Raw genomic sequence first — 23,850 nt, forward strand, 5'->3', positions numbered from 1 at the left:
ACACACACACACACACACACACACACACACACACACACACTTACTTTAAGAGCCACTAACCTAGAGATGCCCAAACAAAATATATAATGTCTAGAAACAATCCTAGGAAAACAGTGTCTAGTTTGGATGTGATATAAGGAGAACAAAGTGAATAAAATAATGCGGAGTGGAGATCTGTTCTAAGCCCCAGTGAACAAGGATTCACTGGCCCTGTGTTCCACTCCTTTCCCTCCTCCCCTCCAACGAGCTCAGTGGCTTTCAAGGAGTCACGTAGCCAGTGATTGACAGGATCAGAATGCAAATCGAGATAGCTGGTTTCAAGTTCATGCTCATTCTACTTCATTGAGACAAAGGAAAAGCAGAAAAGCCAATTCTGAGTAAGACAGAAAGACAAGACCCATGCACAAAGTCGCAATGTCACTTGCAGTGTGTGGCATCTGTGACTGAAGCCACTATAGATACTGTCACCTCCACTTCCTGGGGATTGTGAGTTGTTCTTGGAGGACGTGATTATACAGAAGCAGTTTACCCGACAGTTCAGAATCTACCGTGTGGAGTGAAACAGGCAGGGCTTCACATCTTTTGTCACGTCACCTAAACTTCCAGGGCGTCAGGGCGCTTGCCTGTGAACCGTGGGTAATAACCATACCCGCTTGTGGGATTGTTACAGTAACCGGGTGAAATGTTTTGGGTGAACAATTTCCTGACATAGTAGATTCTGAAGTGTTGTTATTGCCCCTGTTGATAGGAACAAGAGAGAAAAAAAGGATAAAAGAGGTCCTGGTTGACACTGAGTGATTTTAATGGCTCTGAAAGAATAGATTAGAGGCTTTCTGAGAAATACTATTCCTCTAGTCTTCCTTGTGGAAATAGAGATGGGAAGCCAAATTGAAACTCAAGTGAGAGCCATCAAAGTGGGCCTAGCCTGGAGTCTTCAGAGGACGGGTTTTCCTGGGCAGAGGACACGCTTGGGGGAGGGAAGGCAATGGTTCAGAGCAGCTGAGGCATGCACCAGTAACTCAGGCGTGTTCAGCTCCTGAGCCGCCAGTGACGGCTGGCTATTGAGAGGCTTGTCCTCATGATGGTCATAGCTTTGTTCTGCCTGGATGATGAATCTTTCACTAACAGAACCAAATTACAATGGGTAGAGGTGAAAGACAGATGCTGTCTGAGGGGAAAAGTTCATAGCTGTTGCCATGGGGATGACCTTAAGAGTCTGGCCCAGGTTCCCATGGAAACCAGCCTCCAGATGCAGCCTTAACCACCCAAGTGACTATTTTTTGTCAATAGAGCCAAAGTAAGAAGTAGTTGAAGGGAATAAAAAGGGAATAGAGGGGCACTGCCTACCCCTCAACTCATTAACCACCTCCTCAGAGCAGCTCTAAAGCCGCCCCTTTGGGGGAAGGTTGTCTTCAGTTCATCTCTTTCTTTGGGAATCATCCGGCTCCTTTATATGGCTCTTCAGGCCCTCACAACTCCACTGATGGGAGAGAATGAGACTTAAAACTTTTCTAAAGGGTAGCTTCATCCTGACCTTGAACTCAAAATCCGTCCATTTGAAGACCCAGGCTAAAGTCATCACATGCTGTGAGTGAAACCATGGCAGTCTCTGTCCAGAGTGGGATTGCCTGCTTCTTCTTCCATTGCCTTTGCCATTCCTCTACTCAAGTGTTTTCATGCTCTCCCACTACCCAATAAATCAGCTCACACTGTTCCCCTTGTTCATTTTATCCTGAAAACCACACTAACGACTCAATGCAAGACTTCTCGGAAATTAATGTTTCTCACTCTCTTCCCACACGTCAATCAGTACAGCACTAGGTTATTTGTATGCTCTTTAGAAATGCCTAGGCCACCTTTTACACCTTTTATTTGAAGTGGCTCATTTTTTTTTCTTCCAAGTTTCCCATCCATCTTGACGGTCAGATAAACTCATAGTTAGTCTCTTGCCTGGGACATAATTTACACTCCTAGATTCTATGTTATTTATTTATTTTTAAAATTGTGTCTTTTTATCTTCACTACCCTACATAATGTGAAGATTTTCTGGGTAGGGATCACATCTTTTGCTTCCCAAAACCACTTTTCTAACTCCCTAAAATAATGCTGGGTATTCAGTGGCATCTCCAAACTTCTTCCATCTGTGGAGCAGTTCACTGCAATTAGCACTGGTTTAAGTGTGGTGAGAGATTTAAAGATGCAGAACATGGGAATCATCAAACAAGGCAGAGTATGCTTGGAATATAAAAGAAGCAGAATAAAAAAAAAATCAAATGTCAGGTGAAGGTGAGCACAGTTTAAAAGGGTGAGCCCATGCAGGGGGAAAAGAAACAGCTTCTTGGAAGAACTAACTTTTAATGCTGGTTTTAGAGGAAGCCTGAGATAGGTAAATAATGGAAGGTGGCACTCTAGAAAAACCGAAAGTGAATAGTTTGGCTGAAATCGATACAAGAGACTATTGAGAAAAGAGACTTAGAATGTGAGGTTGGCTACAGGGTGCCTCTAATAAAGCGATAAACATTTGTAATGAGGGAACCAGAAAAGGCTGTTGAGCAGTAAAGTGACAGCTCAGCATTCTGCCATGAAAAAGTGAATCTGGAAGGTTATGCTGTCACCTGCAGGGACAGCGATCAACTATCACAAGACTGATCAGAGTGGGCCTGAGGGAGATGGGAAACAGTGCCAATGTCTATTGGATTGGGGGCTCATTCTTTTCTTCAGAAATAATGATATTCAATTATGTCATTTAATAGGTGTCATGGATTACATGGTGTTCCCTAGAATATGCCAACGCGGCTACTCCGTGATCCTCAGTATTGTGTAGTTGTCCTCCATTGTGAGATCTGATGTATTTATTCTCCATTATGTGAAGTTTTGTGTAAATGTGATGTGATGTACAAATCATAACCTCTAAAGAGCTGCTGAAGAAGCCCGATGATAATTTAACCATATTGTCTCTTCCCTCCAATAGCTCACACTACGGTTAACTTACTCCATAGACCAGCTCTCCCACCATGCCATTCCAAGCCTTGCTGTCAGGGTCTCGAGCTCCATATTTGCCATCACTGACAATCTCAAGACGGTAGGAGTAGCCCACATGCTTTGCAATTTCTGCTGCCAACTCCACACAGTAGCCCTCATAGCGGTCATTGCCCTCAAACTGGTTGGCATTCTTCTTGAGCATCACATAAGGGTCTTCCTGGTAGAGAAAGGAAGAGGCAGAGGATGTGGGTTACGGGTTTCCCCAGGAAATCTTTGGCACAGAAAATGACCATGACATCAACATTAACCTCCTCTACGTTCTCTTAACCCCTAATACACCTTCTGAATTTTTGCCTCCTCACCTCTCCCCACCTCCCCCAGTGACAAGCTTCTTGGGTTAAAGAAACAACTTTATTAAAATATTGCCTGCGTCATAGCTTTTGGAATCTGGTTCTAAGAGCTCTTTACTTTCTAGCGGTACCCTTGACACAACTATCATGGCACAATTTGTGCCCAGATTTTCACTATTAATCACTGGAAATCATAGTAACTCCTCTTAGACCCATTTTGTTTACTGGACTTTAAGAAATTTCCTTTGAAAATGCCTCTACCAAAGGCACGTGGAGTATGAAAGCCACCATAACTGTCCCTCACACGTGGGGAAACTATGGCTTGAAAGAGGGTAATTATCACTAAAACTACAAAATATTGTTTACTGCCTCTTTCTGCCTACAATATAGTTATGGCAAGAGCAATGGTCAGCTTTAGCTCCTGGGGGGAAATCCCTGTGCTGGTGTAGCTTGAATCCCAGTTATCCCCGATAAAGGGACTGAGCACTCACTAGGATTGTAGTGACGATGTATGTTCTGTTCTGAACACTTGAATTATCACCTCCTGCTTGAGAATCTGTGGCTGCAGGAACAAACTTATCATCTTCATTCCAATAACCAATCTGTTAAGAAGAAGGCAGAGATAGAAGTTAAGTCAAGGATATAAGAGGTGCAAAAATTTCAGTCTGTCAGGGATAGACAAGGGAGGACCTCAGAATCATACGTGGACTACTAGACATACCTAATTCTAAAATATTGGTAGCTATGAACAAGAGGCAAATTCTACACGAACAATGATCTCTTGCCTACTGGGTGACCAGAAGAACTAGCTGGTGCCCAGCTACCATTAATGACTATTTTAACCAGGGGCACAATAGATAGTCCCAGATACAATGAGAGAAAAATATAGGAAATCTTACAAAAGGCCAGACTTATTGGGCCAGTTGAGACTAGACAAACTCCTGAGACCACTGCCTTGAGATATTCTTTTAACTTTGAACTAAAACCATTCCTGAGGGTCACAATTCTGTTACAACACAGATCCACTCATGACTACTGATGTTCTTTAAAGCAAAACTCATCTATGTAAGACGGAACAGCCAACAGCTACCCTAAAACAAAGATGAGAAGGTAAGAGGCAGGGCAGGGAAGTTAGATGATTGGAAATGAAACAACCAGAATGGAAAAAATGAGAATGTTGACACCTCATTAAAAAAAATGGACCAATGCCACTGAACAGTATGTGTAGAAATTGTCAAAAAGGAACCTCACTTGCTGTGTAAATTATCACTAAAACTACAAAATATTATTAAAATAAAACAAAAACAACCTAGAGGCTAGCTCATCATGTCTCCAGGTTCCCAGTGAAAATTCTGAGTTTAGTTTTGGAGCTGATCTTCGGAGGGATGAGATTACAAGTGTTGATGTGATCACTTTGGGTGCACTGTGATCCAGGGCCATGAGGATTGAACTCCCTGTTGTTGTTCATGAAGCCATCCCTTTTTCTCCCCCATATCTATGCACCCATTTCTTCCCTTATTCTGAGCTGAAATAGGAACCATGTGAGATAAATATTGCACTGCTTTTATTTTATATTTTAGGTTAGCTTTAGTTTTCCATTGAAATTTAAATTCCTAGATGGTAATTATTTTATCCTTTATTTCTCTGTAAGCAAATGTTACATTAAGCATAGCTAGAGCAGTGCCTCAAAAAGACTGGTTGACAATATGATTGAAATAAAAATATGTAGGCTGTTTTAACCCTGTTCATTTTCTAAGGTCTTGACTCTCCAATGGATCTCTATTTTATGTGAAACTCTAAATGAGAACAAGGGTGGTGTCACTTGGTGGGATTGAGAGAGATACAAAGAAGTAAAGAAGACAGTCGTTGCTTGTGAGACCAAACCAAAGACCTACATGGAATGAATATAAGACACACACACGTGCATGTGCCCCTGGAAGTGAGCAGTGGGTGATTCAGGTGGCTTGGGTATAAGCAGTCAAAGAACTAATAGCCTAGTGTGGGGTTAAAAATAAACATAAACCCATTGTCATTGAGTTGATTATAATTGCTAGTGACCCTATCTGACAGAGTAGTGCTGTCCTTCAGAGCAGTTTCCCTGTTGGTGCGGGAGTTAACATTGTGTTAGTGTCTACAAGGTTGGCAGTTCAAAGCCACTAGCCACTCTGTGAGAGAAAGATGAGGCCGTCTATTCTCATGAAGATTTACTGTCTCAGCAACTCTGTGGAGCAGGTTTGCTGTGTCCTCCAGGATTGCTCTGAGTTGGAATCAACTTGATAACAGTGGTTTCAGTTTTGGATTAGGTTCATCTTTACAGAAACAGACTGCTACGTCTTTCACTTGTGAAGTGACTGGTGGATTTGAACTGCTCAACCATTGTGTTCCCAGGGCTTCGAGGTAGTATGTACATTAAAAAAGGCACCAGGAGAAGGCAGAATTTAAGAGACATGTGGGATATAAGAAATGACCTGATTTCAAACTTTGAAAGTCACAGAAAATATGGATGAAGGTAGAAATCTGTCCTGATATGTACATTCTATTAGCCTTCGGAGGAAGATACAGTTGGCTCAAGGAGGCAGTGGGTTCTTGTGTCTAGGTAGCAGGGGCCTTTAAAAGCCAAGTTAAATGGTATAGGCTTTAGCCTGAGAGAAGCAGGCACTCATGGAAGGTTGGGAACAGCAGAATTTCATGGGAAAACACAAACAACAACTCTAGAGATACACAAAAGATATGTATATTCTGTATGAACATATTTAACACATCTATTAAATATGTGTGTGTGTATGAGGGGCTTTGAAACATTCATGGAAACCTTACATTATCTTTTAATTCTATTTTCATGTACTTTGTGAACCCCCCCTGCAGCTGTGTTGCAGGTACTATCATCATATATTTAGACAGTTGTGTTTTGTTTTGTGAGCGTTCTGTTGGCTGTAGAAGTTGAGGGGGACAAAATGGAGGAGAGCAGGACTTTATGTGCAGAGAGACGATTAAGTCTGTTAATAACAAGACTCAGCCCAGACTCACGGTAACAAAACACAGGATACATGATCAGCTCAAATGCCACCTTTATTCTTGTTGGAAAGAAAGAGTTCTTCCTGTTACCACTAATATGGAAGAAGAATGGATGGCTTTAAATCATTGTGTTCACGGAGAATGTGAAGTACACCATGGACTGACAGAGAATGAAGAAATCTGTCTCGGAAGAAGTACAGCCAGAATGTTCCTTAGTAACGAGGCTGCAGAGATTTGCCTTAGCTACGTTGGACCTGTGATTAGGAACGGCCAGTCAGTAGGTCCATACAAAAGAAGACCCTCAAGGAGATGGATTGGCCCAGTGGCTACAAAAAGAGCTCCAGCAGAGCGAGGCTTGTGGGGATGATACAGGGCTAGGCAGTGGCTTATGCTACTACCAAGGGTCAGGATGCGTGGGAACCGACTCAATGGCCGCTCACAACAAAACAACAGCAACAGCATTTACTATGTTCTTCCTGGGCTAGAGGTACTGGGCTGCTTTACAGTTTTTCTGCCATTTCATTTTCCTTTGGTGAGTTTGCTGACTTGCTCATGAATTCAACTGCAAGGATTTAAGCTAGCCCTGGATCCTGGCATCTGTCCCCAGAGGCTGCATTTAACTTCTATGCTGTTCTTGTGAACAGGCGTCTTGCCTTAGGTTGGGAATCATATTAGTTAGCTTTATTGGCACAGTGGGTAACAAGGTGGGCTGCCAACTGCAAAGTCAGCAGTTTGAAACCATTTGTTCCATAGGAGAAAGATGAGGCTTTCCATTCTGGTAAAGAGTTACAGTCTCAGAATCCACATGGGCAGTTCTGCCCTGTCCTACAAGGGCATTGTGAGTTAGAAATGACTTTATGACAGCGTTTTTGTTGTTGATGTTTTGGTTGTAGGGTTCTAGTCACTCTTCCAAACGTCTTTCATGTTTTACCATCGTTATCTTCATAAAAGCCAATCAAGTGGTAGCTCGTCATCATTCCCAGTTTACATATGAAGAAATGGAGGAGTGGAGAATTAAGGAAACTTTCCTAAAGTCATAGAGAAGCCATGGACCGAGGATCTAAGCCCAGGATGTTTGCCTCAGAGGCCAATGTCCTCTGTACTTTGGTGTGCTGTCAGCCAAGGTGAGTCTAATCCCATGAGAGTCCTGTGGTCTCACTGTTCAATGAAATCTACCTCTTCTCTTCATTCATTCTAAAAGCCCCGTTTTACCCCAGCACATCCTTTCATAGAGGCGATGCCCAGGAAATGTTTGTGGTAAGAGTGAGTGCATACAGGTAGCTGGGACCCAACCTAGAGTCATGTTGGAGCTGAGACTGTTCACAGGTCTGATGTGAGGAGCTTGTCTCTCAACACTCAATGAAGAATTACCCTCAGTATCAGCATATGGATTATGTTGCCTGTGTGGGATGCTTTTTGTCAATCTGGAAGAGATATTTCTCATATCGACACACACAAAAAGAAACTAGCCTTCCAGAATGTCAAGCTGGAAGAGGGCTACAGGATCATTTAATCCAACTTTTTCCTCTTAAAGAGAGGGAAACAGAGGTTCAAAAACTAAGGGGTTTGCTTAAGATCAATCAGCAGAACACTGTCTCATCTCCCAATTCCTGTATAAGGATAACATTTTATGCAAATCTAGAGGTTCTGTGGAGGCCCTTCATTGCCTTTGTGGGAGGTATAAGGAAGGAAATGGACAATTTCGCATAATTCCCCTTAAAAGTTCCTTTAAGGAGCTGTTGTTTCACAGGACAATGGTTTAACGAAGTATGTGATTTGTTATGATGCAAGCTTCTCTCTCTCTTTCTCATCATCTATCTTTTATCTATCTATTTAGATACTACCCATCCATCTATCCATCCATCCAACCACCCACCCATCCATCTATACATCCAACCACCTATCTATCTATCATTGCAAATTATAGTATTGTTCCTGTTGGGCAGAGGCAGCCACTGTGTCTATCGATCTCCTTGAGGTCTTATTCTTTTACACAGCCCATCCTCATATGTGTTGCTGTGTTTAGGCCTCCGGTTGTAGCCATTTGTCAATTCATCTTGTCCACGGTCTGACTCTGTTTCTGCTGCCCAACTACTTTACCTAGCATGACGTTCTTTGCCAGGGACTGGTTTTTCTTGATTACATGCCCAGAGTACCGGAGAGGAATATTATCTAGCTCTCAAAGAAGTATCATTTATGCAGCATTTCCCAAATCCATGTACTAATGAAATCCTTCTTTAAATGCTGCATGTCCTAAGCCTGACACAACACTCTTCTACTATCTTATTTTGATAAAAAACACACAAACGGAAATAAAGCAAGACAGTACAGATAGATTTCCATGGTTGAGAAAGAGACTTAATTTTTAAGGATAATGGTCCTTCAAGGTGAGTATCCTAGCCCTACTGTTAAATTGGAATCGATAAAAAGTACTCTATCGCTTGACTTTTATTTAGTTCTTTTCACGTCAAAAGATGGTAAAATGGTTAAATGCTGTAAACAGTCTTATTTGATTCCTCATCCTTTTGAAGATAAATTGAATATTATATTGTCATGGCCTGTAACGGCAGACTGATGCCAATATCCAGTGTAGCCTTCGTGTGAGCACGTAGGCTGAGAAATCTGGTCTCACACTTCATTTAGAAGAAAGATGGCAAGGAGTTTGGAAGAGAGCTTGCACTTCAGAAATGAGAGAAAATTTCCCTTTCTTCAGGAAATAGGCTAGATTAATATACAGCACTTTGATTCTCTACTGAGGATATGCAAGGACTTTGATTTTCTCTGAAAGTAAATCAGAGCTAGTAGTTTGCTAAAGATGGGGGTCCACTGTTCGGGAGAGGGTTTAAACAGTTCTGACAGTGAAAAGTCTTCTCCTGGGGCCACTTTTAAGTTTTGATCTTCAGGATTCCATCTATCTCTAAAGCTGCTTTGAATGCAGGAAATGAGACTGCATGATAGATCAGATTTTTTTAAGTGGATCAAATCTTAAAAGGAGACAATCATAGAACCATGCATTCAATTGATCTATCTTGTAGTTGTTAAATTGAGTTTATACATTTGCATTATTAGGCTATTTCTGAAGGCACAGCCCTTGGCCTCTGAAAATGTCATCCATAATAATCACTTTTAGTAAAAGGTCCATTGTGTTAAAGACAACTAACTGGCCATCTAATATTCTTGTTCACTCTCCATAGTTTGGAAATATTAGTAGGCAGTGACTCCCTAGCCAAGAACTACGTTTGTCAGTCTCCCTTGTATTTAAGTGGGGCCACATGTTTAGGTTTTGGCCCAAAATATAGAGAAGCAATTTGTCTCTCTTCTAGGCCGAACCCCCCAAATTTCCAGCTTGGTCTCTACTTCTTACTTCCTCATCTATTAGTTGATTGTTTATAGCCATAAAGACCCCCAAAGACAGTGATGCTTTCATGAACCAGAACCTCCAGTCCCAAAACAGGTGAACAAGAAACGAACTTTTATTGCATTAACCATCTAAGAGTTCAGAGTTTGTCTGTTAAAGCAGCTAAGGCTACCTTCATTAATACAGACAATTTGATGTAATTTTGTCTGAATTCTGCTTCAAATGTTTCATTAAATGTGCAAGCATTTTCCCCCTTCCTGGCAGGGTCTGCTGAAAGAAGGGACAGAGCACACCCAGCAACATTCAGTGTTGCCTATTCATTGAACACACAGCCAATTTTTACATGTGGCTGTACAGTTTAAGTACTGAGGACATAACAATAACACACATGTGGTTCCTGCTCTTGGGTATTCAAGGAAGCAGATCGCCAGGACTGTCTGCCAAGGATCCTCTGGGTGAACTTGAATTGCCAACCTTGTTGCTAGTAGTTGAATGCTCAACCATTTACTGTGTGTGTGTCCTCTAGGGCCTCCTAACACAGCTGTAGATCATTGTTGAACAAATGAGTGTGACTGCTTGTTCCAATAAAGCTTGTCCAATCACTTATTTCCATTTCCACTGATGACTCCAGAATACAAGTGGTATTCATCCAGTAGCCCCGTCCAGTCCCTCTCATCCCTCTAGTGTACATCCTAGTCCCTCTCCAAGGTGTTTTCCCACCACAAAAGCCAGGACAATAATTTCCAAATATATGTCACATTACATGGTTCCTCTGCTTCAAAGTTTCACTGGCTTCCTAGTGCATGCAAAATAAAATGTAATTTCTTACCTTCATCTTAAAAACCCTACATGTTGCTGCCCTCCACATCAACTCTTGCTCCCCTTTCTCTAGCTCATTGCTCTTCAGCTAATCAGACGTCCTCCACTTCCTTGAACACATCCTTTATTGTTTTCTCAGACATTTGCAACTGAGCACTTCCTGGACCCCCAGGGCTCCTTCATTCACATACCCGCTGGTTTTGGATCAATTTCTGACGCCTTTATAGGGTTTCCGTGACCACAAATCTTTATGGGAACAGACAGGCTCATCTGTCTCCAGAAGAGTGGCTGGTGGGTTTGAACTACCGACATTTGCTTAGCAACCCAACATCTAACTGATAGCACCACCTGTGCACCTTTATTCACATTGTCCTATGAGTAGATGCCAACTCACAGCGAGCCTGTTGGACAGAGTAGAACTGCCCCTGTGGGGTTTCTGAGACTGTAATTTTTTTTTATGGGAGTAGAAAGTCTCATGTTTTCCAGCTGGTATTTTTGAACTGCTAGCCTTGGTGACATGTTGGGTTGCGATCTGAATGGTCAGCAGTTCAAAACCTCCCCCAGCTCCTCAAGAGAAAGACTGAGCTGTCTACTCTGATAAACAGTTACAGTCTCAGAAACCCACAATGGGTCACTGTGCCTCAGCACTGACTCATGGTGGTGAGTTTGATTTTTCAGTTTTTGGCCTTGCAGGTCGCGGCCCAATGAGTAACTGCACACACCACTGAGACTCCAGATGTATTCATACAGAGAACCCTGAATCAGTGCCCCATGGTGAAGTGGCATCTCTGAATGGGAGTCCCCTAGGATTCTGTTTTGGCATCTGAAGCTCCTGAGCTTTTAGAACCGTCAGAACATGATTCTTAGACCTCACACGTTTCAGTAGACTGTCAGATTGAAGGCAGCTTCCTAGAGGATCTAGTGGCATGTGAGTGGGTGGGGTATAGTCCTAAGATGAGGAGTGTTTCCTGAGGCCTGGATCAGGAAGAAGCAGCTCCTCTTCATTACACACGTCAGGTAAGGCCAGGCAATGTTCCCCGGAATGAGCACAACTAGGTCACCCTCGGATCTGAGAAATTACTTTGCTAGGAATCTGAATGAGTAAAAGGCCTGCAGATACGGGCGTGCAGGGATGGATTTTCTGAAAGTCAGCTCCCCTGTAATCAAAGGATACTTAAGCCCACATCCTAAGGAAGGATTTAGTGATTGGAAAGTGAGTTTAAAAACAGCCTCAGGAACTGAAAAATAAAGCACAACCATTTGCTTGTGGGTTTTAAAGTTTGTCAGTTATTTCATTGTGCTGATTTATTCATGCCCTGGGCTCGTAGAGTCTGACTCACCTTGGCTCCAGGCAGACACATAATCCTTTTGGCCTATATTCAAATAAACAAACAAATAAGCCACAAACTAATTGTCCATGATGCCAGGGGTTACTTTTGTTAATTCCTTCTTGCAGGTCAAAGGGGAGATTGTCTCATTTGATGATGACGGTACCTCTGTGTCGTAAAGCAGCATACTGGCTCCCTTTTAGAGATGCTGTATACAAGCACCAAAAGGCCAAACTCAAACCCACTGCCACTGAGTCCACTCTGATGCTTGAGGATCCCAGGGCTTCTGTGACTATAAATCCTTACCAGAGCAGGTAGCCTCATCTTTCTCCTGAGTTGTGGGTTTGAACCACTGACCAAGCCTTTAACAGCCTAGTGTTTAATCCACAGTGCTACACAAGCTCCTTCAGTAGGATCCCTAGTAGCTCAATAAGCTGGTCAAGGTCACATGCCTAGTAACTAAATCCTGGTCTGTTGACCTCTAATGCTGGGTTGAGTAGGAGACGTTAAAATGTGCACATTCACAGGCATCAGCTCTGCTCTTCCAAAAGAGAATGTCCAGGGACCGAGGTCCAGGACATTCCATGTTTAACACATCCTCCAGGTCCTTCTTCTTTCCCTGATGTTTGAGAATCACTGTCTCTAATTCAGAAGAGAAGTCCTGGATGAAGAACCAGGGTCAGCCTGAAGGGATGGCACCCCTGCTCCCGACAGTAACTTTTAAGGACAGTCACAGCAAAGGGCACTCAGTCAATTTGTGAAAGCCCCTAACTCCCCGGCCACAGATGAAGTCCAAGTTCAGCGAAGCAAAGCAGGAGGTGGATGTGCTTGTGGAGGAGAACCAAAAAGAGTCCCCGAAACACAGAAAGCCAAGCTCACTCTCCTGGAGTTGATTCTGACTCATCACACCCTACAGGACAGGACAGAATGGTCTCTGTTGGGGTGAGACTGTAATTCTTTTGGGAATAGAGAGTCTAATCTTTCTCCCATTTGAGGAGGAGAGGATGGTGAAAATACCATAAATCAGATGACATTACATTGAGTGTCAGAGCTGAGCGAGATTGGGTCATCCAGCATCTCTCATGTGTTTTAAAGACCTAGAAAGCGGTAGCAGAAACCTACAAAGGGTCACACAATGAGGGGATGGTACAGTCGGAGGCAGACGTCTCCTGGCTCCTATTTTTCCTGGTTGGGCCACCACTTATTGTTGAGAGGTGTGTTGCCTTAGTTCTGACCCACAGTGATGCCCATACTTAAGATGATGGGACACTGACTTGCCATCTTCATTCACTGCCACGGAGTCCGTTCCAATACATATGGACCCTGTAGACAGGGTAGAGCTGCCCCTGTGGGTTCCCGACACTGACTTTTTGTTGGAGCAGAAGCCTCATCTTTCTCCCACTTGTGCCACCTTGACCATTATTGTAGTATTTGAAACCCTTGTTGTAGTCACTGTGTCAATCCATCTTGAATGGGGTTTCTTCTTTTTCTCTGACCTACCACTTAGCCAGTCCACTATTAGCATAGAGAAAATAACCGGGCTTTATTTTAACCCACTCCTTTATTTTGTAGGGACGGGAAGTAGAGAATCAGCATTCGTGTATTTTAATTCTGAAAATCACATCTGCTCGTACATAGAATAACTCACTGCCATCAAGCCGATTCTGACTCATAGCCACGCTATGTCGGGTTTCTGAGATTGCAAATCTGTATAGAAGCAGACAGCCTCATCTTTAGAAAGGTCAATGTATCCCACCAGGGACTAGGATGAATTCATTTCCCCCAGGAGGGAAAAGCTTATTTGGAGCCTTCTGTGGGACCACGAGGTTCATGCTCAACCATCGTCCCTCTAGAAGATGGCTCAAAGCCTAACACGAAAGAGCTACGACATCTATATTTTCAGTCTCAAGGTTTCAGTCACACCACACTTCTCCTCAGACTCTGACAGGAAGATGACCTTGGGCAGAGACCACATGCCTGGTGTCCTTTCCACGGGGCAGCAAAACTCCACTGGCCCTGTAGCCCTTTCCACCCCAGTCATCAGGAATGTCCTGATTGCATCCCTCTGATCTGCTTGGCTCTGGCTGGGGCTGCCACAGAATGAGCTAGAAACAGGGACCCAACAGGAGAGTGGGGGATGAGTGGTGTAGCCTGGAGCCCAAGAAACGATGCCTCACTGTCTCTTCAAAGAGATCAGTTGATGAAAGCTGGGTTCACAGGGGCCTTCCCACTGGTCTGAGTCCAATTCAGCGCTGTCTTCCATGCAGAGTGGAAGCCAAGGGGATCCTTACCTTTCTGATGCCGTCATGCTTCATTTCAATCACATGCAGGGTGTAGTTGGTCCGGCGTCCTTTCTCATTAAACTGTACGTTTCCTGTCAAGCCTTCAAAGCGCACCTAGAAAACCAAACAAGTCATGGAACAATGAATGCAGGGGTTGCCCTCCATGCTCGTCTGGTTTGTTCAGGAGAAGCACAAATCCAGAGCCTGAGAAAATTGCCTGGGCCCGGTCTTGGAGCCGCATGAATGGGAAAACTCTCATCCCTTGCCCATGGCAAACCCACACCTGGTGCTGTTGAGTTGACTCTGTGATGGCAATTCCATGTGTGTCAGAGTCAAGCGGAGAGTAGCACAGGCACTCCAGGGTGTTCAGTGTTTGATTTTTCAGAAGTAGAGTGCCAGCCTCTCTTTCAAGGCGTCTCTGTGTAGGTATTACTTTTTAAGCAGAATCCTCTTTCTCACTGAGCTAGGGGTCACACTGAAAACCTTCATGGTCCATTACTTTAAGCAAGCATTAAAAACAGGAATGGACACCAATTCCTAATAAAAATATACCATCACACCACCACCACCGCCACTCCACTGATACACACTGTATTATGAAGACATTAAGGGGAACCTGCGATGCTTAAGGACCTGGTTTCCATCATTGGTAAGTCAGGAGAAGGCTCAGGGCCAGGCACTTGCTCTGTGATGTCTATACTATGCTTTGAAATGGTTTCTTCATCCTTTTGTGAATCTCAAACAAAAAACAACAAAAACTCTAAACTCACTGCCATCGAGGTGATGCCGACTCATAGTAGCCCACTGTGCGTTTCCAAGTCTGTAACAGTTTATGGGAGTAGAAAGCCCCATCTTTCCCCCCCAAGGAGCAGCTGATGGTTTCAAACTGTTGATCTTGCAGATCACAACCCAATAATTGACTACTACACTGCCAAGGTTCCTTGGGAATGGAAAGATCTTCACTTCAAAAACCTGGATTTCACTTCAATCTGCCAGCCAAGTGACCTTGAGCACTGTATTTATCTGAGCCTCCTGTTTCCAAAATCCCTGGCCTGCTTATCTTACATGGCCTTTCACTTAAATGTGAAAGGCCTGAGACAGCTAGGGGCTCGGTTAACTTAAAGCAGTCTCACTAGGATACAACTGGATTTACATTGGACCCCCCAAAACATGCTACATTGGATGTCTCTCCACAAATGAGTCAGATAAAAGTTTCATGGCATCATATCTTTCAGATATTGAATGTCAAAGGATCAACACGAGGACCCAAATCTGTAAGTCCGCGTCTGTGGCTCTGTAAGTGACGTCAATGAACTTAAATTTGGACTCCAAAATTGAGAAGGTGTCTAGCTATCTAGCATCAGCTCAAGAACAGGAAGTTATTTCTCTGGTGGTGAGTCACAGCAGACCTAGAAATGCAGACGTGGACGCATTCGGGCTGCTAACTCAAATGTCAGGAGTTCAGACCCACACGCCACTCCATGGGAGAAAAGTGAGTCAGCTTGCATTCATAAAGATTTACATACTTGCAAACCCTCTGGAGCATAAAGCAGCGTGTTTATTTGCTTCTTCATTTTTTTTATGGTGACTCATAGGAGCCCAGGTGATACAGTGGTTGTGGTTTAAACCCACCAGCTATTCTGTAGAAGAATGTGACAGGCAGTCTGCTTCAGGAAGATTTAAACCTAGGAAACCCTATGGGCAGTTCTATTCTGTCCGATAGGGTCACTCTGAGTTGGAATTGGCTTGACAGCAATAGGTTTGGGTTTGGGAATAGTGATTCATGTTGGGTTCTCAGGACAGTGAATTGAGACTCTCTACAAATCTAGCCCTAGATCCTGGCACTGTTTAAATCCCATCTCCACCCCATCAGATAGCTTAAAAGGAAGGCTCCCAGTGCTTTATCTTTTTCTGACAGGGGCCAGCTCCTCCGCCTTCAGAAGGAATAAGAATAGCCAGAGTCTATATTAGAGAGTATGAGAGAGTGAGCGCATGCATGGTCATGTGTGTGTGTGTGTGTGTGTGTGTGTGTGCTGGGGGTGCCTGGGGGTGGGCCTTTTCTGAAGTTGAGCCTCTCATCATTTTCTGGTTTGAAGTCTCAGTGGGGAAGCCATGACAGGATCACAGAAATTACACAACAAGCTCTTTGCTTTTGCAGATGAAATCTGGAGGAGTCCCTGGATCAGGAAAAGTCTGGGTTGTCTTTGAGTTTTAGAGATGGGGGCTGGGGTTGGGGGGGAGAGAAATGTGCAAATCTTTCTGCACAGAATAAGAGAAGGAGCAGTTTCAGCCCTGCCAGCAACTTCACCTTCTCTTCACTTGGTCCTCCTTGCCATCTTGCCACCTACTACTCTATGGGGCAGGTGCCGTAGGCATTTAGACTCACTTGGAAAATCAGAATGGATGGCTGTGCAGACGACCGGATGGTGGATTGATTTACCTAAACCAAAGGAGGTGTTCTTATTGATCCAAATGGGCCTCTATTATTTGGGCCCAGTCTTTGTGTCGCACTAATCCTCAGAGTTGCACATTGGCAGGGAAGCCTGGTTAATCTCTACAACTCACTGTCCTTGTTGGCACACTGGACCGAAACATAAAAACAATCCCGAGGCTGGCCTCGGACCCGGCAGTGCTGGGCTTTGTTCGGTTGCACACAGGCTCGCTGTGAGTCGGCCCGCCTCCATGGCGCCTAACAACAACGGTTCGAATGAGTTATTTCTCAGGGTTTTCTTTCCAAAGGTTTAAATGACATAATTCATGATCAGGGCTTGGCCCATGTGGGGATTCAATATTTGCCAGCTGTTATTGTTATTACTTGTATGGCTGTTTTGTGTCTGGAATGCACTTTCATGAGTATTACTTCCTATCTGTTCTTCGGAAGTCCCGGAGGTGCACTGGCTGGAGATTATGGTCTTCCTTTAGTGGGAGAAAGAAACCAGTCCTCTGGGGAATCAAGTGATTGACTCAAGAAGGTCACAACTAGAAAGGGGCAGAGCCAGGGCTAAATCTGAGAGGTTCTCAAATGGGGCCAGTGTTGCTGTGCTAGGTGCTAAGGCAGGGCGCAAAAGCATGCCCTGCAGCGTGTTCCCTGCGCCTTCTCCTGCCACATCGTGTTAACACACAGCTGGACACTTTGCTCTATCGGAACCGGACTCTGTGGCTCTAGGCTAACGACTAAACCTCTGTGTTTTAGTTTCTTCCTCAAAGAACTCAGATGCTCATTGTATCATCTGGGACATAAATATTCAGTACATGTCAGTACCAAACCAGCTGCCACCGAGTCAACTCTGACGCATGGTGACCGCACATGTATCATAGTGGAATTGTGCTAAATAGGGCTTTGGGTGGCTAGTTTCTTGGAAGTAGAACACCGGTCTTTCTTCTAAGATGCCTTTGGGTGGGCTTGAACCACCTACTTTTTGATTAGCAGCTGAATGTATGGATTGCACCACTTATGGATAGTTCAGGAGTCTGCATTATTTAGATGGTGATGTGGTGGTAGTGGTGGTGCTTACTATGACGACTGTGCTGTGTAGAGTGGGTAGAATACTAAAACATCAAACCCACTGCCATAGAGTTGATTCTGACTCATAGCAACCCTACAGGACAGGGCAGAAGTTTCAAGATTGTAACTTTTTATGGGAGAAAATCTCATCTTGCTCCCACAGAGTGGCTCATGGTTTCAAGTTGCTGGCCTTGTAGTTAGCAGCCCAATTTGTAACCACTATGGCACCAGGGTAAAGGATGGAAAAATGAAAGATTTCAAATTGAAGCCCTGGGTCTGCTAAGTTGTTGTCTCAGTGCAGGGACTCTTTCAGCTGACACACATTATAGTGATTGTCACTTTTACATGACTTCCCCAGTGTCCAGTAAGGTTGAGGGTCTCACATACATAGTTCTAGTGACCTGAAGTTCCCTTGCATTTATGCCGTGTTTGTGCAGACAGTAGCTTATTTGATGTTCAAAGAAACTTAGTAGCCAGGGAGTTGTTTGCTTAGGTGTCTTTTTTGTTGTTGTTGTTGCTTAACCCTCCCCCCACCACCTATTTTAGAAGTAATATTATCGAGATTCCAAGCTTAAGGGACTTGTTTCAAGGATTCACATAAAATCCTTGTGGAGGCTATGAAACTGGAATCCTCAGTATTTAGTTCGAGAAGCCAAGACGTACACACAGTGAGATAAGTCAAAACTTCACAACCAAGCTCAATGCCGTCAAGTCTACTCTGACTCATGGTGACCCTGTAGGGCTGGGTAGAATCGCCACTGTGGGTTTCTGAGACTGTAACTCTTTACAGGAGTAGAAATTCTCATCCTTCTACCTCTGAATAGTTAGTGGCTTCAAACTACTGACCTTAGCAGCCCAACTCATAACCACTCTACCACCAGAACTTCTGGTGAGATCAAAGTATTTGAGAAATGGGAAAGGAGATGCCCAGAATCAACATTCAGTGATGGCAGGCAAGAAGATGCCCAAAATGGTTCAGCCACAAATCATTTTTTATAGAGCATCAGACTCAGAGGAAGGTATTTCTCAGAAATAGCTGCTTTACATAGGACCAGAAGGGTTCTGGGGTTCTGTTCTCTGCATCTATCAGAGCTAAGACCCTGGAACCCTCTGGGCCAGCATGACTGGGTTCAGACTGATGGAGACAGGGCCTTTCCGTTGATTTCTACTTCCTGGAACTCCTGAGGCCATTCTGGCACTCATCATTGCCCTCCATGAATGATGGAAAATTGACCTTGGGCTTCCTGTAAGTGCTATTGGGTGATAGCTCATAGTCTGCCATAGACTGTGTGTGTGATGAAGTACAAATGTTCTTTCCTGCCTGGTGCAGGGAAGGTGCTGGTTCATGTGGGTGCTCCTTGAGCCTTCGACACTGCTTTCCCTCTGCTCCTCAAGAAGCATCTCCCTAGTGGGTTCTGAGCATCTGAGGGAGACAGATAAGCCTCTTTTAGCCTCCAGCGACAGCTACTTCATTCAGCTGGGTCCTTCCCTTTCATTCCAGCTGGACCATGTCCTAGTTATTTTAACTAGCATGTAGCTCAGGACCCCTGGATAACTTCCACTTTTCCACCCGAACAATGGGAAGCCTAATCTTGGCTCTGTCTCATGCAACTCCCCCCTTTTTCCCGGAGGCTTTTGCTTCCCCCTTTGATTTCCAGCCTTGGATCTGATATCTTCTGCTACCTCCATTTAGGGTGACAAGTAATAGGTGGGTCTGAAACCTTGGGATGGTGCAAACAGTTGCTGTGGCTGCCACTACCGGAAAGATTGGAGGCTTGAGTGACCCAGAGGTGCCATGTCAAACCACATGGAAAAAAACGGAAAACCCTCCAAAATGCAGCTCGACTTTGATACACACAGATTCGAGAATTAGTTTTCTTTTTCTTTCTTTCTTTTTTTTCAGTTTTCTCTTTCAAGGAAAAATGGCATTTATTTTTTAGCCTAAGATGGTTATCTACAAGTATCTAGGATTATCGACTCCTGCTCCTCCTTAACATCTTGCCATCAGAACCCTTTGTTGATACATTTAAAATAGATGACCTCATTATCTCTAAGAAATACCTATGTCTCATGACCTGAGTTGGGGAGCTGGGTCTTTTCTGCCAGCAGAAGCCGACACACAGGCACCTAATGCGGCCTCCTTCCTGGAGCTCCCAGGGCTTCCAGGATGTGCGCTCATTAATATTCTGAACAGTCCCCAGGATGTCAGGAAGCCAGCAGACCAGCAGGCTGATTGTCTTCACGCTGCTGGTGGGGAAGTTGTAGGAGGGTGAGGGGGATGGGAGGCGCAAGGATAATACCCAAGCATATGCTATTGCAGGTTGGGCCCTGCTCAGACCCCCCTCCTTACACTTGCCTGGGACTCAGTGGCTTCAGATCAGCACAGCTAAGCACAGCCAGAGAAGTAGCAAGTCGATGTGGGGTTGAGTTCTAGTGTCATCACTAACGAGCTCTATGACCTTAGGGAAGGTTTGAACTGACAAAGCTTAAGTTTCTCCATTCATAAAGCCCGAGTAATAAGACAATTTACCCCAGAATGTTATATCGAGAATTTATATGAGATCATTCATTTCAAGGATGATTAGAGCCTAGTACAGATTGAGCTCTCACCACATAGGGGCTCATATTATTATCACCCCCTGCATGGCCCAGACCCCTACTAGGCTGCCTATTTTAGGCAGTTGGTGGCTGAGCTTCTAGGCCCGACTCACAGACCTCCCACTGTTGACACAAGCAAAGGCAAAACACATAGCCACGGAACCTTCTAAAGGCCACGGCATCAGAAGTCTGTATGTCCCGAACAAGGGCAGACAGCTGCTTCCTGCTGGCATGGCCATTTCAAGAGCTGGGACTCAAGGTGCATTGTCATGACTGTGGGGAAGGCCCCCCCAGAGGGCACTGCTGACTCATAAAGGTCCCTGGGGCTGTAGCTCTGGTCCATGGCAAGAGGAGGAGCCCTCGATGGGGTCTGGCCAGGCTCTGCGGCTAAGCTGTCTTGGGGCCTTGGATGAATCTCTGCCTAACCTGGGTGGGCTGCTTCACCTAGAAAATGAGGGGAAATGGGCACCAGTAATCTCTAAGACCTCTTTCAGCAATCCGTTCCATCAAATTCTAGGCGCTGGACAAAGATTTGAAAAGGAATCTGTTAGAACAGTGATCTTCGGATCAGAAGCTTTTGTGTTTCAGCAGGCTAGGTTTTCTCCTCCTCCCAGAGAGACTGGTCGTGTGGACAGTGTGTGTTCAGTAGCTAGCTGGAAGGTTCAAACCCCACCACTCCTGCCCCCAATGGGCAGAAGCTCTGTGGAAGAAAAGCCTGGCGCGTGCTTCCAGAGAGATCCCAGCCAAGAGAACCACACGGAGCAGCTCCACGCTCTAACACACAGGTCAGGATGGGGCAGAAATATCAGCTGGAGGGTCTGGGGTTCATTGATTTGCTTTTCTAGAGACTGAAAGAGCTTCTTGAGGTTTAAGTCTTGCCTTCTCTCTCTTATGCTCCTCAGGGCTTGGCCCGAGGCAGCAGGCAGGCGCAGGGCCGGACTCCAGAGTAATATTTTTTTAAGAAACAGTTGCTGACCAGGCGATTCTGATTCATAGCAATCCGTTGTGTGCCGGAGCAGAACTGTGCTCTGTAAGGGTTTAAAAGGTTATTTGTGTTTGTTTTTTTGTACGTGGGTCATCGAGCCTTTCTGGAAAGGTGCCGCTAGATGGACTCAATTTCCAGCCGCTCGGTTAGCAACTGAGGGAATTAACCTTCTGCACGACCCAGGGACTCCACAGCAAAAGGAAAGATGGCATTACTCTTTTGACTGCATCAACCTATTTCTTTCCTAACCCCACTGAGGGCAGAGGCAGAAGAAGAATATGAACACATTAAAATAAGAACGATGCACATTATTAGATCATGGGACAAAATAAGTATTAGACAATTAGTGCCTGGAGCCAGTTGAGATCTGGGAGTCATCTTTTCCTCCTCATTTTCCTAGAAAAGGTACAGGAAGTCCACAAAGGATCTGAAGAAAAACCTGAACAAGACTTTCAGCATCCCCTTGAGAGTCAGGGGCCTTTCCTGCTTAATCATTGTCATTGTAATGTCAGAATATCTTCCAGGGCGTCATTAAGATGGGAGAGGCAAGGAAGCTGGGAGATTGGGCAGGTAAGGGCCTGCCCTCAGACCTTCTGAAACCAGTCTCACATTGCAAATAGAATCTGTCTCGACAGTGGAGTCTGGGCGAACATTTTAAATAAGACTGGGGCAGGCGCTGCACCTTGGGCAATCATTCTGGAAGCTAGCTGGTGTCTGCTGTTGGCTGTCCAGCGAGGCAGGGGTCACCCTGCACGGGAACTTGGAAGAAGGCCGAAATGGCTTGCTCCTCCTGTAGTCGCAGATTCATGGTTGGACTCTGCTCCAAAGGAAAGGACCACATTCTCTCCTCTACCTAAAGGCACATCATCAGGGCTGAGGAACAGCTGGTAGCAAGCTCCTCTCTTTCCCCAGGTTGTGAAAATTGCAAGAGCTGTACACACGTGGCTGGAAAACAAGTGGGAATAGTTGTCCATTTTGCTCTACATTTCTCCCTCATTCAGAAATGCTCCTCACTTCCTGGGAGCCCAAATACACCTTCTGTTGAATGTATTTTTGAGAGCAAAGCTGGTCTTATGCAGGCAGTTCTAATGGAGGCTCTGTATGTGTGTGTCTGCGCCCGTGCAGGTTGGGAGTGCAGGTAGAGAGAGCTGGGTGGGTTTCTGAGGGGCATGGACATCAAATGATTTTGCTTTTGCTGGCTTCTCACTGTGTCAGATGCTCTGTCCACCTTTCATGATTGGCATTGCTCTCTCCCTCTGGTTCCCCTAGGAAATCCAGCCTATCTCTCAGGAGACACCAGCGACATCACATGGTGCTGTCTGTCAACAAGATGACAATCATAGACTGGTTTCAAGGTACTTGTAGAGCCCCACTTCAGAAAGACAAAGGTGTTAAAAGCTGAGGATCAGTTCTCAGAGTCTTCTAACGCAGGGATGCTAAATATGTGAACCACACAGTGCACTGAGCCCTGGTGATGCAGTAGTTGATGTTCTTGGCTGCTAACCAAAAGGTCAGTGGTTTAAACCCACAAGCCATTAGAAGGAAAAGCCATGTGGCAGTCTGCTTCTGTAAAGATTGACAGGCGTGGACACCCAAGAAACTGCTCCCCTTTGTCCTAAGGGACTCTCTGACATCAGATTACCTATACCACCGCCTCATCCTGCCTTCAATCCGACATCACTAATTGAATATTTATCGTGTCTGTGTTTACATCCTCCACGCTCCCTGTTGTATTTGGATTTAACCTTAGAATTTTGGCATCCTTCTTCTTTAACTCTCCTGAAGTGCAAACAGAACTGCTGGCTGCGATATTCAGTCACTGGACAGTGCAAGTGGTTAATGAGCTCAGGTCCTCACCGAAAACTTGGGGTTTGCAAACCTCAGGGGACTACATCTCTACTCTGACATGCCTGGGGTTGTCATGAGTCCAGTGTCAGTCAATGTTAAGTGATTGGATCATAAGTGTTGAGAAACTTTCAGAAGCTCCCCACACATTAAAACGACAAACAAACAAGCACATACTAAGCCAAATAACCCCCAAAACCCATTGTCACCGTGTTGGTTCTTACACATAAGTTTTCCAAGACTGTCAAATCTTTAAGGGAGCAGACAGGCTGCTGGGTTTGAATCACCTTGAGGTCAGCAGCCCAACACTAAACCAAACTTCCTGTCATCGGGTCAATTCGGACTCACCCTGACCCAGCAGGCTTCAGTAGAACTGCCCATGTGGATTTCCAAAGGGGTCAATCTTGCTAGGAGGAGAAAGCTGCATCTTTCCCCTGTGCAGTAGCTGATGGACTTAAACTGCTGACCTGGTGGTCAGCAGCCCAACCCGTAGTCCACTACGCCACCAGAGTGTGTGCCCTCATCGGGGTGCACAGAAAGCAAAGCTAAGGACGAATTCCAGGGAAATCAGAGGATCTCGAGGCGACTGATCCAATCATGTAGCGACCTCTCTGCACTTTTCAGGTTACCTTTCTGAACATACAGAGTCACCGGCTTTTCTGTTTGAGCATATCCTTCGACAAAATCCAGAGGAAAGCTTTTGATGCCGTAGCATTCCCTCCCATCAATGTCTCCATTAGCTTCCATGTATACAGAAAGCCTCAGACACAAGGCAGTGGTTGT

General features: G+C 44.8%; 1 protein-coding gene across 2 annotated transcripts in view; it reads right to left on the reverse strand.

The window, feature by feature from the left end:
* The window catches only part of GRIA1 (glutamate ionotropic receptor AMPA type subunit 1), a 392,988-nt gene that overhangs the window by 119,164 nt on the left and 249,974 nt on the right, over nucleotides 1-23,850 (reverse strand). For both annotated transcript variants that reach the window (XM_004696740.2, XM_004696739.2), the window contains exons 8-10: nucleotides 14,144-14,248; nucleotides 3,824-3,934; nucleotides 2,993-3,199 (exon numbers count right to left, since the gene is read on the reverse strand). In XM_004696740.2, the coding sequence (XP_004696797.1) occupies nucleotides 2,993-3,199; nucleotides 3,824-3,934; nucleotides 14,144-14,248 (423 nt within the window). The remainder of the gene's footprint in view (nucleotides 1-2,992; nucleotides 3,200-3,823; nucleotides 3,935-14,143; nucleotides 14,249-23,850) is intronic.

The sequence above is a fragment of the Echinops telfairi genome, unplaced genomic scaffold (assembly GCF_000313985.2).
Source record: "Echinops telfairi isolate 266 unplaced genomic scaffold, ASM31398v2 ScPeMD7_7469;HRSCAF=8507_0, whole genome shotgun sequence".
Classification (NCBI taxonomy): domain Eukaryota; kingdom Metazoa; phylum Chordata; class Mammalia; order Afrosoricida; family Tenrecidae; genus Echinops; species Echinops telfairi.